A 17115-nucleotide genomic window follows, 5' to 3' on the forward strand; every position below is an offset into this window, starting at 1 on the left:
TGTGTTGCTTGCTAGCATTTAATTCTCTAGGTGCATGCCTCAAGTGAGAGCTGGCAAAGGCCAGTATCACAGCACATCCATGTCATTACTGTTACTTCTTTTGAGTGGTTTTTAATTAAGGCCTTTTAGCCTTTTCATGCTCTCCCTTCACTGCTTACTGCAGGGGTTTTGCCTACCCAGCACATTGAGATGCAGTGAGAGCCAACCCTGGGGAATGCAGCAGGTAGGACATTACTTCACCGTGGCTTCTAAGGGTTCTCATGGGAAGGTGTAATTCTCAGGTCAGAAAAGAAAAAAATTCTGAGTGATGAAAAAACTGGTTTGAAAATCACTAGCAGTTTTGGTCCCTTTATTCCAGTATCTCTCTTTGCACTAAATTATAAAACGGTTTCGATGCCTTGCTGCTGTGACAAACTAAGTGTCAGAGCCTAAATTTAAGTACTTGTTTCCAAAGTTATATCTTGCAACCTAACACTACTGCAACTAATAATTTTTAAAGAACGTTGGAAAAGTGTCGGCATTTTTTATTCAACATTACTTCTACATTTAGCTGGTAGTTAAGCCACAACAGATGTTCTCCAGGCAAGTGCAGAACAAGTTACAAGAGAATCGTTCTTATAAAGGATATTTTGATTTGCCTCTTGTGCCTAGACGACGGGCCTTCATATTTGGAAAGACATTTTTCATGATCTTTCCAAAGTCAGCAGCACTTAATGGGTGGTAGCCAAGATTGTCACAATAGCTCCTGCAACAAAGAGAAAGAAAGCGTGAATGGAATCGTAGTTAATACAAGAGGCCAATCTACATGCTAGACTCCAAAGGTTTTCAAAAGAAAACACTTATCCCCATCCATATTTAGAACCACATTTAACATTAATGAAGCTATCCACAACGAATTGAATGCATTAAAAATGTATAAACAGAGCTATTAATATCACAGTTTTTGCCTTGTTCTCTACTGAGTTCAAAGACAAGTCATGTGGAGACATAACAAGCAGTGGCACTATCTAGAGCACAGTTAAGATTTACTCCACAACTCAGTTTCAAGCATATGTTTCAATTCACTTATTTCAGGACACAATAAAGCAGAGACTCTGTTCTAGCCAGAGCCACAGCTTGAGTGTGGTAAGGCCTGCAGTCCTGCAGGAATATTTGAAAAGCAGTACGTAAGACATGTGTCAGAGTCCAGAGAAAGATTTTGCATATACAACTTCTATTTAACAGACCTTAACAGAACTAAACTTAAAGGATGCCTTCCCAGGGAACCAGCTTTATAGACATAACATAAGCACATACTGAGGACCCAGTCCTGCTACCACTGTGGCTCTACTGAACAATGAGAGCTGCTTGATTGTAGACAACTCTATTTACAGTCCTAAATTAACAGAGATTCCAGCTGCTGCTGCAAATAAAGATCATCACATAACTCAGCATACAACCTGATGATACAGAGGAACAAACAAACAAAATGTAATTATTTTGCCATCTTTACTTGTTCTAGTAAAATGGGCACTGTTATCTGTCTTCAGTTCTCAAAAGCAGCAAAAGGAATTCTGTTTCGGCATCTGAAACATGTAAAAAATATGTTCTTGAGGCAGAGAACAAGAATTGTTGATCTTGTTGCAAAAGGTGAATGTTCAGGAAAATCAGAAACATAAAGCAAAGGAGAAAACCAGGACCTGCTCTGGAAGTGCTTAAGGCTGCACGAAGACAGCAACTCCCTGCACTGTTGCACAGACCTAAAATGTGCTGTGGCCTAAAATGTACCAGTATAAAACCTTCTCAAGCCACAGCATCAGCAAGAGATAGCAATGACCTCCTTTCCCATGAGAAGTCCTATCAGCAATATACAAAAACAACCTGCCTCTGAAAAGGTGACTGTACATCATCAGCATGGTTATCAGCAAGAGAGCAGAAAAACAATGATTTCACACCCCACAGTTGCCTGCTACTCTAATCAGGTACATACACACAAACAAACCACTGGAAACTCAGGCAGATGTAAAGAAAAGGTAGCAATCTGAAACAGATGCTTCACCCCCAGTATCACCTAGTAACAATCTGCATCCAAGCAGGCCAGTCAAAATGTCTTCTCTTCCAAGCTGTAGCTGTGTAGAAAGCTGTATGTATTTCTTGAGACACTTCCACTGCCTTTCCTTTCTCAGTAAAAATCTTAGTTACTACAGAGCAAGTATCTGCTGCTTTTACCCTGGCTGTATGTTGGTATCCTCCACTTGGAAAGCCCACCATAGATGCAATGATTTTGATGATGACAAACAGCAACATTTGTACTCCTTGGTTCTGACACTCCCCTGCAGAGCCTCCCCTCACATCCAGAGCCACTCTATCCAAACCAGGAGACATTACCTACAACTGGGACCCAGTGAGGCATCAGTCCAGTTTCTGTGTGGAACATCAAGAAGCTTTATACCAAATTTATGTACCAACACATTTCATTCCAACATACATCACTCACAGAAGCTGGTTTCTAGATATGTCCCTTTGAAGTTATTATAAAGGAACTCTTTCCTGCCTCACTGTACCCTCATCAGAATTAGACATTGCTCCATGTGTAATAAATACATCTCTCTGTGCTTTTTGTCCCATGCATCTTGGCCAGGCCTCCACAGATTCAAACTTGAGTCTGAAAATTCCTGAATGGAGAGTCTTTGTTGCTTACTGATGCTGATTACAAGACTTAAAATCTCAAATACCATTCAAAGGACTCTCCAAATTTCTCTGCCATAGTCAGCAGTATCTTTGATTGAAACTCAACAATGTCAGCAAAATAAAGTAAAAGAAAAAAAAAACTCAAAAAAAAAAACTAGCAAAACACCAGGATTAGGCACCTACCAATCTATTAACTTCACAGTTAAAATTATTCCCCCCTCAGGAGGAAATAAATAAATAAAAAGAGAATAAAATTATCCATTCCTCAAGTCTCGCACATCTGGTTTAAGACAATCACTTGCCAGCAGCAAAAACATACAGTCTAAATGGTCCCCTCGTATCCGTAGTGGCAGCTCCTGCAAGCTTGTGATTTCTGAGCTATCAGTGTTCTCATGGAATTTCAGTTTTCAGACAGATCATCCTACACGGCCCCTCCCCCTCCTGGCTTGGCCGAGAACCCTCCATGTCCATCTGTGGTCTCTCATTGACTTGACAGGACAGACCAGGAGTCTCTCCCCTGCAGCCCTTCTCTCTGCTACTTGCACTCTTGGCACACGGCTGAGCCCAGGAGCTGTTTTGCTCTTTGAAGGGTGGGTGAGGAACAGACGGGGGAGGGAAGGTCTAAGCAGAGACAGGAATGACAACGGACACGCGGTTGCTTTGTTCTTTTGTACAGAGCTCCCCTACATGATAAGCAGAAAAGGCTTTTTCTTTTTTTTTTTAATCTTTGAATTGAAGGTACTCCAGACATAAAATACACTGGCAGTGCACCTGAATTAAAACACATTAAAAAAAAAAAACAAAAAAAACAACAAAAAGCCCCACCACCAAAAAGCTGATGAAGACAGGCTATGCAGTGCAGCTTACACAGCTTCCTGGGCAGAAAAATCCAGCCTGAATAGCAAATGATAAAGAATCTACTGAATGAAACAAAACAGAAGTCTTGGTTTATCCAATCCCCAAAACAACTGGTCTCCAAAAATGGGTTAGAGTCAAGAACCTCAGAAAGACGTAGGCTCTCATTAAGCTGACAAACAATGCTGGCACATAAATGAGCACTTATAATCAGGTAAGATGGAAAGCCAATGTCTGAAAACCACTAGAGAAATGAAATCGCAGGTCAGACTCTCAAGATCAGCAGCAAAGAAGTTGAGAAGTTTACAGACCTAGAATAGCAGCAGAGGTGAGAAACAACTCCTTTCGACCAAGTTTGATTGGCTTTCAAAAGAATTATATGGGTAGTTGCTTATGACATGGGACTAGACTTGGCAACACAATAGGTGTTTTATCTATTCCAATCAGAGAATTTTATATAAAAGCCCTGGATAAGCACTACCCAACAAGATTAGCATATACCTTGTGTCCTTTACGTGTTCAACAGACATGGTATACCTATACCTACTGCCCTCTTCTGTGTTGGCTTCTGAATATTTTTCTAATTTGTTGGTTAATATTCTTAACACTTAGTGCATATAATCTATGCATCAGGTGGCACCAAGTGGCCTAGCAGGCAGTAAAGCAAGGATTAATGATTTACAGACTAAAGGAAAGAGATACAGGATGACTCAAAGACCTCCTAATCCATATTAAGTGTACCAAGTGAATCTTCAGGACACCAAACTTAAATATGAATGACTTTTGTCCCTTGCATCATGGCAGTAGAAGTAAGATAAGAGGACTCAAGTGTTTAACTGAAGGCTCAACAAATAATTTTCTGGGTAAATAAGGATTTTGCCTGCATAAGTAATGCAGGACTGCATCTAGATTTGAAATCCTAATTCTCTAAACTCAGCTAAATCTACACATGGCTGTGTGGAGAAGGATGTTTTCTAACAGGGACAAGACATCCAAGTAAAACTGACTTAAAAGAAAACATTGAAAGGATCTAATGGGAAGCAGCATCCATTCACTGCAGGCTGGATAACACGCTGGGCACCTCCCCTTGAGGTCCCATACTTTCCAGCCTGTATCCCCATAACTCCTAGAGGAAGCTGGCAGAACAACTGTGACCACCCAACAGAAACCCACTTCTTACAGCTCAACATATTCTGTCAGTACAAGCAGCATCACAGCACCAACAAGAGGTGAACCAGCTCTCATCTACCTTCTTACTAAAATTCAGCTGCAAGCTCTCAGCCTTCCCAAGTGCTACTGCCTTATACTGTGATGCATTTAAATTTATTTTATCCCTTTCAAAAGAAAGATGAACCCACTCAATTTTATCCAGTTAGAAACATGAATTCCCACTTAAATTGAAGAGTAACAAAACAGAAAGAAGGGTCGCTGTATTGAACAAGCCCAGTGAGAAGGGGCAATGAAATGTGGAGGAGCTGAAAACACTATCAGCACTTGCCAATGGTGAACTTGTGTGGGGTGCAAGCTTCTGTCTTTCCCTCTTCATAGAAAAAAAATACAAGGTGATGCAGAAGGCTGCTAGTTTTGCAAGATACATTTTGACCAAATTCACACCAGGAATGAAGATGCTGGTATGATGCAGCACTCTTTTGAAGCCCTGCACCTTAGATTTACACATGCAGAGTGCATAAGCTTGCTTATGTGAGCTCATGCAAGATCAATCTGTGCACATAGCAGAGAGAAATGGTAACTGGTTAATATAACAGAACTGAGTTTTGAGAGGTCTTCGCACCCTTAAGAAAGAAAAAGGACTTATCAAAACGAACTCACATATTTATATGCCTGTTCCACATGTCCCACTCCACTTCTCCTTTGGTGTGCAAGAATAGCTCATGAAAATATTCAAAGAAACTGAATGTTTTAAAAACAGAACAGAAGCTTTCAAAGGAGAACAGATTCCAAACATTTGATATTTTCCTGAATATTTGCTTACCACCCTTATTTTGTTAGGGGAAAAAAAATACAATACACAAATACTTGATGCAGCTACATACAAAGCCATCCAAATTTCACACTCCACAATCTGTAGATGATGATATTTCCGGGCATCTGCAGCTTGGCACAGCATGGAAGCCAAGCAGATTTGTTGCTGAAGCAGGCCATAAATTATTTAATAAGAAATATATTTAAGAACAAGGCTCCCATCTCTCTGGTGCACAGCAGCTGCCGCTGTTGCTGTGTCTGCGCGGGCGGCTGCTGCCGGGGATTGGCCGCGCCGGCACGCCGGAGCCATTGGCTGCACCGCCCGGCTGCGTCACCGCTGCCGCCTGTGCGGGAGCCCACAAATAGGTGCGTGCGTGCCTCAACCCCGGGCCAGCCACCGCCATGGGCCTCAGCTCAACCACGCTCAAACGCTTCGGCAGAGAGAGTTAATTAAAAGGAGGTATTTGCAGAAGGCAGCCCTGCAATAACGATTACTATGGGGTGAATCCTGTGGGCACTTAGGAGGTGAAGGGATTCAGCTCCCTGCAAATTACTGTAATCGTCCAGATTATGGAAATGCTCATACTAGATCATAAATCTGTTATTCATCTTCAGGCAACTGGGCTGAGGATGATTATTTCTTTCCCCCTCCCCCATGGGGTATGTTCTGTAAATGAATTCAAATCCAACTTTCATCAGACAGCTCCCTCTCCCTTGCTTCTAATCGCTTTCTCATTACACGGTAGCTTTGAGACTTGACAACACAGACTCACAGTGGCCTTGGTTACTGGTCTCATACATATTCAGATATATTGTGCCTCTGCAGAAATCAGGTTTGCTGCAGGAAGGTCCAATATTTATGCATTATTCTGGAAAGAAAGGTGCAATGGGCAAGATCTTATGTGCAAAACAGCCGCATCTATGGGGAACAATTCAACCTCTCACCCTTGTTAAGGCAGTCATGTATGCATGTAAACAAGCAGACCAATACATATTGGAAAGATAGTAACTGATGCTTTTTACCTGTGCCACACTGCACAAAACAAACCCAATATTCATTCATTCACCTCATACTGATATTTACTTGTTAAGAAATCCTTGTACCTTTCCTTCAGCAATTGTACATGCAATGCACAATTTCAAAATCACAGCCTTATCTCCAGAGACAGCAGTAATGAATATAGTTTGCCACAGAGTAGCTACTGCATCCTCGGGTACAGCAGCATGGTCTGTCACATGTCCACACACACCAGTGGGGTACATGCAGAGTCAGTGTCACAGAACACTGCATGGCTAAAGCCATAGGTGTGGCACTCACTTGTATTCATCATAAACCTCCTGCTTGGGAAGGGAAGTCTCGGGGTGCTCTTCCAGGGTGTTGCGTATCCAGGAGAAGGCGTGCATCTGCTGGGCACGGCTGGATGACATGGAGATCTGATCACTGTGGAGAGAATGAGCAGGGTGATGAAGACACGGCTCTACAGCTCCTTCTCACCTACAAGACTTAAAAACTGTCTGCCTGCATAGGTGGAAAGACACCAGAGACAAAGAGGGCCTGCACTTGATGGATTTACCTATTCCTTGAGCCATGGGCAGCAGTTTCTCCTTCCTTCATCCACAAGTTAATGAAGAGACTCCACACTCCAGTTCTTGACCGATACACAGTGACTGATACACACTGCGAGTACACAGTGACCCTTAAATTCATTATTCCTTATACTGGCCACCTCTAAGCTTCTGCCCACTTAGTTTGCCACCTGTCCTTTGGGAACATCCAATTTTCCCAGGAGATAGTCAGTGTGCCTTCTATAGGCACCTGCCTGCTTATAACCATCCTACTGGGAATAGCTTTATTTTGTGACACTGATCTGCAGGTTGGTTTTCTAGAACTTCCTTTAGTCAAATAAGTGTTACCAGAAATACCATCTGTTTTTTCTTTCACCCACCATCACACTGGTGTTGCTATTTTGTGACTTCATACATAAACAGCGAAGGAACAATTACACAGACTGTGAAACACTTTCTCTGATGACTCTTTCATTTTAGGATATTTATAATCACAAGCTTTTCATGCAATGAAAGATTCTAAAGTTAAAAAAAAACCCAGCATCTGATCTTCAGGAAAACAAGAGTACTTAATGTTTAATAAAGATTGCTTCTGCTACCAACATCATGTGAATGATTCCTTGGCAGTTAAGTGCCACAAGAAGTAAAACAAGTTTTCAGTACCAGCTGCTCACCTTTACACTCACACACATACCTTTTGTCTCCATTGTTGGGACCCGAAGGCAGCTGAAGGTAGAGGTAGAGTTTCTCTAGGTCTGTAAACTTCTCAACTTCTTGCTAGATAAGGTGTTTTGGTTTGGAAAAAAAAAAAAAAAAGTGGAGAGAAGCAGAGAGGAGAAAAAGCAAATAAGAATGGTTGAGCTTGATAGCTAAAAACTGTCATCTGACAGTATATTCTTAAATAATATAATTTCAAACAAGAATATATTTACTTATGTGAAAGAACGCAACTATGAGCACTATGTGACTAGAAATGTGATTTCCTATTTTATTTGCACATCATCACCCACCAGAAAGCACTTGTTACAATTACAAAATTCACATGCAATAAAAGCAGAATCTGGAAAAATGTTAACAACGGATCACTTCTGTAACCAGACATGTAACATGAAAACTTGGTCTTCTACATATGAATCACCTCAGAATCCAGCATCACAACCAGCTATGTTGTAAGAGCATAGAATGCCAGACCTGATCCCACAATGCACTATATCTACTAATAGTTAAGTGTCACAGACTTCAATGAAGTAATTAAAAAACCTATGTACATATCGGATTTTTTTGTTTCCTTTAGAAATCAGTTATTGAAGTTGTTACTGCTCACAAGCCCTTCAGTTAACATTCATCTCAGTTATGCCAGACTCCTCCTCCAGAGGATACCCGCTGAGGATCAGACAGGAGGGGGAGTTTTACCTGGTGTATGCAGCCAGCGATTGCTACACAGAGACCAGCTTCTGGTCATCTGAAACCAGCTATGTGGACTTAGAAATAGAAGGAAAATCAATTGTGGTAACATGCTCAGGGCCTGCTCAGCAGCAATGCAAGGAATGCCACACAGCAGGAAGCACAGGGGGTTTCCTTCAGGAAGATGCTACAGAAGCACTGCCTGAGGTGGTTCACCATCAGTACAGAGCTGGAGACTCACTTGATTCTTTTTAAAGCAGAATACAGCTTCTGGATTACTGATAATTCCCCTTGTCTTTACTGGTCTTGCTGCCAACGTAACACTTTCCAGAAGGAAAAGAGGAGGGACCAACATGCAGTGAGACCTGGCTTGCTTGAGCAGTGAGCAGAATGGAGTGTGGGGAAACCAAAAAGCTAAACTTCACTTCAAACTGGGGTTCCCTACCAGACCCAGTCATGTCCAGACCAACCCTGCTGGCACAAAACTGACAGCAGCACCTAAAAGAGGAGGTTCCACTTCCTTCTCCCTGACCCCAGACCCTGCACAAGGACTGGTGGGACACAGGCCAGGGAAAGGTGCTGGGAGAGCGTGGGTGTCTCAGTAATCCCAGCCAGCAAACCCCACCCCAGAAGTGCTGCCCACAACGGGGCCACCAGCGATGTGACAGACCTGCCCAGAGCCAAGGGAAGCACTTCCAGCAGCACACAGGTAACAGACACTGGATGTGTTTCTCTTATAATCTGTAGCAAACTGTAACATTTGGTTGGGGTTTTTTCCCTCTGACAAACTCCTGAAATTTGCTGACACTGATTTCTGTGTGGCTCTATAGCAGCTTACACAGCAGTGGTGCTCAGACCACCAGGTATTCGGAGAGGTATTTCTTAATAATGGGTATGTCTTGTCTAATTCTCTGTCCTTCCTTTCCTGTATGAATCACAGCATTTAAATTGGTGGGTTTTCCTTTAGCAAGCTCATTATTGTAAAGTCAATGTTCTCCAAAGAAAGAATTTACAGAAAATTAATCATTTTTGAGAAGGCAGAAATTTAACAAGAAAATTCATACTTCATCATTAGACATCCTCTTGTCCAAGGAAGTTAGCTCTTTTTGTTTTAAATGGCAAAAGCCCAAGCAGCACACCAAAGGGCACTGTCTGGGTGGGATTACCTTGCATGGTAAACACTAATCCATGAGACAAAAGCATCCAGGGCAAAATTAATCCCCCCCTCCTCTCCCCATGAGTCTGACACTGAAGTGGAAGACAAAAATCTCCCTTCCAAATCTAATGTGCCCAAGTGCAACACAGAAGGCGAGGTTTTAGAAGAAATATTAAACCTTTCATCAAAATACACTGCAGTAGTCTCAGTGCCCACTCCAGCTGAAGCCATTTCTGTGGCTACCATTTCACGGCAGGAGGAAAGGGCTGTGTGGAAGTGCCCTGTCTGAACCACCTCGCTACACAGGTCCCATCTGTCCATCCTCCCAAATAAAGAAAAACAAAATAAGAAAACCCCCAACAACAAAGGAAAAAATGTGACTGGGATTGTGTTAGGAGAACGTTTTCCAAAGGATGTGAGTGAGCCTGCAACTCTCTCATGAGCAAAACTGCATCCCTACATGTGAGGTGGTTGAGGATTATGGCTTCCCCACATCCTTGGCAGGGGCAGCTGCAGAGTGAAGTTATCACACTGTCTGCACTCAAACCCCACTGCTCTCCATGCCTGGCCCTAGGCAGCACAATCCTTCAGCTTCCAGCAACAGTAGCAGGGAAACCCTGGGAAGGCAGGACCTCCTCAGACTGGGAGAGTTAAAAGAAGTCACAGGCAGTTCACAGAGGTAATCCTACCTGGGTGATAATTAGATAAACTTAAGCTTATTAGATGAGACTGAATCTATTTAGAGAAAATCATCTTAAAACTGAAGAAGTGGCAGCAATGAGATGGAGTGTGACAGTTAGTGCAAGTAGACTTGGGAAAGACCGTGTTTTGCTTAGCTAAAATTTATTAAACATTTTGTTTAGGCTGTTTTCTCTACGCATTTCTGTAAACCCTCAGACTTTGGTTAGAGTCTTGGTAAGTACAGTTTCTTCTTCAATGTCAGCTGACATACGGAAATAAATAAAAAGAAACAAGAATGTAAAATATTCTATAAATTCCCACCCCAATCCCTAAATAGGTCAATAGTGTGGAAAAAATAGGTCATTAGAGTGGAAGAGAGTCATGGCATCAAAAGGAAGAATGTGATGCTGGCACCATCTTGGACAAACTCCCCTTTGTGCAGCCTGTTAAAGCTTCTGCTACTGTTCTAAAAACCACAGAGCCTGTGCCACATCTGGGGAATCCTCTTCTGCTACTTAAAAGGATCTAAGTAAAAGTCTTGCGTGAAGTATCCTGACCTTGATTGACTGGGTCTATCACACCAGATGAAGATGGTATAATTCTCCAAAGGCTATTTATAAATCATATTTCTTGAACTTGCATTAGAAAAACGCACAAGCATCTAAGCTGCTTGCAGGACTGAGGTGTAAAGCCAGCACAAAGCATCGCCTCTGGTATTCTTGCTGTTCACACATTATCTTTATCTCCTGCAACCTGAACCATATAAAACAAAGGAAAATTCAATGAAGATGGGGAGCAGGCAGTGTTCATGCTAATTTGTACAGCTTGGCTTCAATTCAGCCAAAAAATCTATCAAGCACTCAAAATACCTCTGTGATCTTATATTCTGAGACAGAAAAACTAAGGACAAAGAATTAAAAACCTCAAGTCACAGCTAAGCAAAGACTTTCAGTAACACATAAAGGAAAAGAAATCTCTGCTATTTCTGTTTTGACAGTTACCAAATACAGATAGGTAACTACAGAAATGCACAAAATAAGTAGCAAACAAATTAAACCAGAGAGCAGTGGCCACACACATCTGCTCCAAATCAATCTGTCCTTTTGCTGCCTAAGATACAGAATAAAATTTTCATTGAAACAGATGCAACTTTCTTTTTCATTCTAACAGGAATTTTGGTTGAGCAAAATAAACACCTGTGAAATAAACCAGGATGACCAAAATGATGTGGTGTAAGGGGTTTTTTAAATGAAAATAGCAGGTTTTGATATCTGTTTCCACTCTGAGGGACACACTAACTTGCCACTGCAAGTTTCTGCAGCAGAAAGAGACAAAAATCTATTCAGCATAGAATGAGGTTAAGGACTTCATCTGCTCTATAGAAAACAGAGTTTATTCATGTTTCTGCTTGAACTAGAAATTCGAACACGACTCCTCAAAATCAAAGAGTATCTTTCAGGTTTCCTGACCTTGGTGGATTGGTTCTCTCCTGATTTTCTCTGACTGCTGATCTACTATCCTACCTGGGTGATAATTAGATAGTTTGACTAAACATTAGTCAAACTTCATTTTTAAGTTTTCAAAAGGGATTACCATAAGAAAATGCCAAGCAAAAAAACCATATGCTTTTTCTGGATTGTTTACCTAGTCAGGCCAAATTTTAAATACGATAGAAGAAGAATATACTAAGGAACGATCAGGAGAGCTGCTACTTCTGTAATGTACACAGCGCAAATGTCATTCAAATTTGAGCTATTTCAAATTTTCATAATGAAAGCAGAATTACAGGTTATTTCTGTCCTTGGATTTGGATAAGAGGAGCTGAAGGCCAGGGGCACTCTGGAAGCTTTATGCAAGACTGCTGTTCTAGAGAGCATGGACTGCTCTAATACTTCTTTCCACATGTTGAGTATTTATAGACAACTATACTTTAATCAAAGTGAAAAAGACTGTGCCAATGGCAATGTAACCTGCACCTACTGGCAGGAAGGTCCTAAAATTTATCATACTTCAGCAGAAACAAACATCTATTATTTAACAACCAGAACTAAAAATAGCAAAGTAGTCAAGCAATCATCTCCCCACTCTATGAATAGAGAAACAAAAAGCAAAGGTTAAGTAAGTTACTCTAGGTCACATGGTTTGTTGGAAATATCACCAAGACAGAAAATAACTAATACTAAAAACACCCTTTTATTCTAGAAAGCAGCTAGTAAATACATTTGATATGCTTTATCTGAGCAGAAGCAGGAACATATTTCAGGTGCTAAATATTCCAAACAAGCCCTAAAAACACATGGCAGCTTTGTTCTGCCAGTGCCCAAGCACAGCTGCCAAGGCTTAGTGGAGCTTCTGCCTGTCTCCTGTAGGGTCCAACAGACAGTGGCACCTTCACTGCTGCAGGACCGAGGGCACAGCCCACACCACCAGCTCCTCTGGCTGCCATGGCCATCCACCCAGCACTGGCCTCTTTTCAGAGGACTAAGGAAAGAAAGCCTGGCCTTCTTGCTCAGTGATTATATGGAGCAAACCATTTCAAAAATCGGGTTCAAAAGTTCACTTAGTATGTGGCTACAAATATAACGAGTGAAGTCATAAGAGAATCTACTGCTAGACATGTTTACTACAGTTAAAAAGATGTTATAATGAATTTTTAATGACTGTTTACACCACAATTCTTGCTAATTATCTTTTTTGGATTGCACAGTATACAATGATTTTCTTATGATCTCCCAGAAACTGACAGTATGTCGGAATGTGAGTGGTGCAGTGTCACAAGTTGAAGGCAGATAACTCTGGACTCTTGCATGAACAGTTGCAGTCTCAGTGCCAGTACACTGGCTGCTTTACACACCCCTCTGCTACGAGAGACCTCCTGAACAGACTATTGCCATCACCTCTGTTTCTTCCTAGCTCTCTCCTTGCTGAGCTGTGTTAACTTGGCAGCCTACGAATAAATACCTGTGTGTGGCTCTGCACACGGGGGCTGTGACTGGTGCTACCAAAGGAGGGACCCAGAGCTACACAGCCACAGCCTTTCAGTTCAACATGCTTTTAGGTTCTGTCTTGCAGCTCACAGCTTTCCAAAGCACCTAAGACCACAGAAACCATTTTGCCAGAACTCAGCTAAATTTTGATTTCCTCAAACTATTCTGATCTTGGATTTTTCTATTATAAACTACCTCAACAGCATTAGATCTACCTTTGCTAACCTAGAGTGGCTTTTCCACTGTTGACACGACTCCTCTGAACTCATCAGCAGGACAGACAAGGAGGCATCTGGAACAGAAAATTAGACCATCAGGACACTGCTGCTCCGCTCCAAGTCAAGCCATGGAGACTGCTTTGTGTCCAAGACTTCTCTGTCAATCCAGTGGACAAGACCTACCCAATACCCTCACACAAACTGATAATCCCTACCTCAGTACACAAAGTCCATAAATCTGCAGAATTTAATACAAAAATAGTCCTAGTGCAAATCTATTTTCTTAAAACAGATTGCCAAAAGCAGAAGACTGGTTACCTCCTACTTATTTACTCCCTCTCCAATGCAACTTTAGAAACACTTACCCCAAGTCTCTTTTTTTTCTACAGAAATACCTGGTGTTAAGAGAGTTTTACAAATGCACTTTTGCAATCTGTCCTTTTACCACTGAAGACTCATATACAAAATAGTTAAGATCTTAAAGCACCTGCTTGGTGTCCACAAATGTCAATAAGGAATAAAGGGGGCAAAAATTGTATTCTACAGCCCTATTCCCATTGGGTGCAACCAAGAACTTTTAAACAGAGGCTAAATGAGGTACAGAGTTTGTTTGCAACACAATACAGCTTTAAATTTTACACAACAATAAATTCAGAGATTTTAAGGCAAGACAATTCAGTACCACCTGAATTAGACTTTGATAATATGACTTTGAGGAGTATTCTTTGTTAGCTCAGCCATACTATCTGATAGTATCCAGATGGCTGTCTATGATACTCCTTTATCTTATCCACTGGTACTTCTGGATGAAGTGCTGAAGGTAAAAAGTCAGGATAAGCAATCTCTTCCAGTCCTAAGATTCATGAACTCAAGACTCTGATTTTAAAATCTCACAACCCGCTCACTACTAAAAACAAATAAAACCTCTTTCAGAACTGGTATTTCCTAAAAATAATCTCTTATCACTGCCTAGGTTCTGTTATTTTAATGCACAAATGAAGATGATGTTTTTGCAATCCAAGGGCCTTTCCTGCTTTAAAAAATTATCTCTCTGCCCTAAGCAGCATAGCAGAGCTAACAAGACTTGTTAGTGTTGCACATTTCTGGGAAGATACCTGAGATGGTAACTAATTTTGATCATATTTAGTGGTAGTATCTTGAAATATTGCTAAGGAAAGGCTTCATAATAGCTGTCAGTCTCCAGAGCCATCTATTTTGGTCTTGCAGCTCATTAAATATTGAAAAGCATTCTGGAGTTGTACTTACCAAAATGCAGTCCACTTTAGATTGTACAGTTTTGCTAGATGTGAGGGAAGAAAAAGAGAAACACTGAATTAGTCTACAATCCATGACAAAAACATTACATATTAGAACTTCTATTGCTGCACTACAGGTTTATATCTTGCTCTGAAATATCCTGCTAGTCTATGGAATAATACTCAGCCAGCTATTTTTCTGTAGAAAGTCACCCCACCTTAACTGCTTGCTGGAATTCTTGCTGCTCTGTTCTTTTACATAAGAACTGTATTTTTTTAAATGAAATACCATTGCAACTATTATCCCTAGCTATTATCCCAAGCTGCAATGCAGCCAGGATGGATGTCATTACGTTTATTGTAGCTCTTACACAATTCAAATGCATGTGACTTGTTTATCTGTAAACACAATTAATATCTCCCTCTCCCCATGCTTCAGTAAATCCCACCACTTCAAGGCATGTATTTCTAACTTTCCAAAGGGCTGCTACAAGGCACACAGCTGTTATTCCACTGGCAGCTCTGGAGTTTTCCAAGTCAGTCTCTCTACCTCCCAGCTGGCTCATTAAGAGGACACTGGGTGGGGACTCAACTGAAATATGCCAGGAATGACCTCAGTGCATGTGCCAAGGCAGGCAAACAGTATGGAACTTATTATACTTCCTATAAACACACCCATGAGCAGCTTTTGTGTTTCTTAAGGGTGCTTTACTTCACATTCTTCATCTGACAGCACTAGCTGAAGGCATTTTGTCATCGCTCTGAAGAGGAGCATGTTTCCTCTACAGAAAACCCCAGTCTGAGCACCTACTAAACAAGCATCAAACAACCATTTGAGTTCAGAGAGCAATTGTTTTCCTAGTAAAATAAAACATAATTCAATCTCCTCACACACCAAAACATCTCATGGAAGTTATTTTACTTTTGTATGGATGCTATGACATACAAAGCTGCACCAAGTCAGGCAGCTGATGGATCTACTAAAACTATAAATAAGAAACAAACAAAACGAATGGCTCTGCTGTCTGGTGGTGACAGGAACCAGCATCTACTGTTCCATCAGATGCCCAGAGGCAGGAGTTTGGTTGTCCTGCTTGCTACACCACTTCCAGTTTGAAAGAAGTCTAAAAATCCGTTTTGTAGAGGCTGCTAACACCTTCCCGTACAAGAACTGCTCAGGCTATAGTGACAGAACACAATAAAAGATTTTAACAGGCAAGAATATTTGACAAGTTCACTGAAGCAGATTCATCAGCAGACATCCACTTCAGCTGACTTTGTGCAGGAGAAGACAACAGGTGGGTAGACAGGAACACCAAGCAGACAGTAAAGCAGAGCTGCTGGGGATTTTTAAGAACAGGGAGTGCTACGGACAGTAAAATGGAAGCTTTGCCTTGCCTTGTGAAAGATGCTCACATATACTGCAGCAACTGAAGAAGGGAACCTAAATGTCATCTCACTCACTAAAAACCACCACCTTAGCAGACAAGTCAAAGGACACCAAGCATGGAAACCTGCTGCATGTTGCCAGTGCATCTGACCCAAAGCTGAGCAAATTAATGGGGACACAGCTGCTCCAGCAGCATTTCTCCACTTTGGACTTCACCTATCCCCTGCCTCCAACCTCAAGCAAGGCCTCACAGTCTCTGTGCTGCTACAGACCAACAGCCTCCCCTACAAAGCAGCAGCAACAGCAATCAGGCATTTGTACCCATTCTTGTACCCAGACCTCTGGTATGGCTTCACATAACAGCTTATGCAGAAAGGGTGCAAAAAGGACATGGGGATACAGGGTACAGACACAGCAAACTTAGCCCCACTACAGCCTATACAGACTTGCAGACAGCACCATGCACTGGGCTTTTCAGGAGAGCACACTCCAGCCAGCACAGCTTCCCTTCTCCAACCTGAGCATCAGCATGCCCATCTGCATTAACATCTTCTTCTTGCAAATAGAAAGAGGCAAGTTGCCAGGAGGCAGCTGGGCAGGAGATCCCTAGAGCTGTCCTTTTATCTCCAAATATCAGTCTGAGTCAGGAAATGTAAACTCTCGAATTTAGTTCAGGCTCTTGCAGTTGTGACCTCTGCTCCTACAGCACTGATCAACAGTGTTGAGAAGCTGCAGCAGAGGAGCAATAATAGGGCCAGTAAATACAGCTTCACTATGTTTCCTTTTCATGAACTGGTAGCACAAAAAGGACAGTCAAGTTCATGTCCCCCAGTCTGCAAGCAGATGTTGTGACATTTTCAAAGGCAAAGGTCCCACTGCTTCAGCAGGGATATGTGTGATCTCTATTTAAAAAGCATTTTTTTCCATCTCCTGCTCCACACTCTTGAGT

The 17115-nt window shown here is 41.7% G+C and overlaps 1 protein-coding gene across 1 annotated transcript in view; it reads right to left on the bottom strand.

The window, feature by feature from the left end:
- The window catches only part of RFX7 (regulatory factor X7), a 49679-nt gene that overhangs the window by 12886 nt on the left and 19678 nt on the right, over positions 1 to 17115 (bottom strand). Inside the window, exons 2-5 of the mRNA XM_066328481.1 lie at positions 14787 to 14820; positions 7769 to 7851; positions 6827 to 6949; positions 629 to 745 (exon numbers count right to left, since the gene is read on the bottom strand). Coding sequence (XP_066184578.1) covers positions 629 to 745; positions 6827 to 6949; positions 7769 to 7851; positions 14787 to 14820 — 357 coding nt within the window. The remainder of the gene's footprint in view (positions 1 to 628; positions 746 to 6826; positions 6950 to 7768; positions 7852 to 14786; positions 14821 to 17115) is intronic.

Source organism: Sylvia atricapilla, chromosome 13 (assembly GCF_009819655.1).
Source record: "Sylvia atricapilla isolate bSylAtr1 chromosome 13, bSylAtr1.pri, whole genome shotgun sequence".
NCBI classification, from domain to species: Eukaryota; Metazoa; Chordata; class Aves; order Passeriformes; family Sylviidae; genus Sylvia; species Sylvia atricapilla.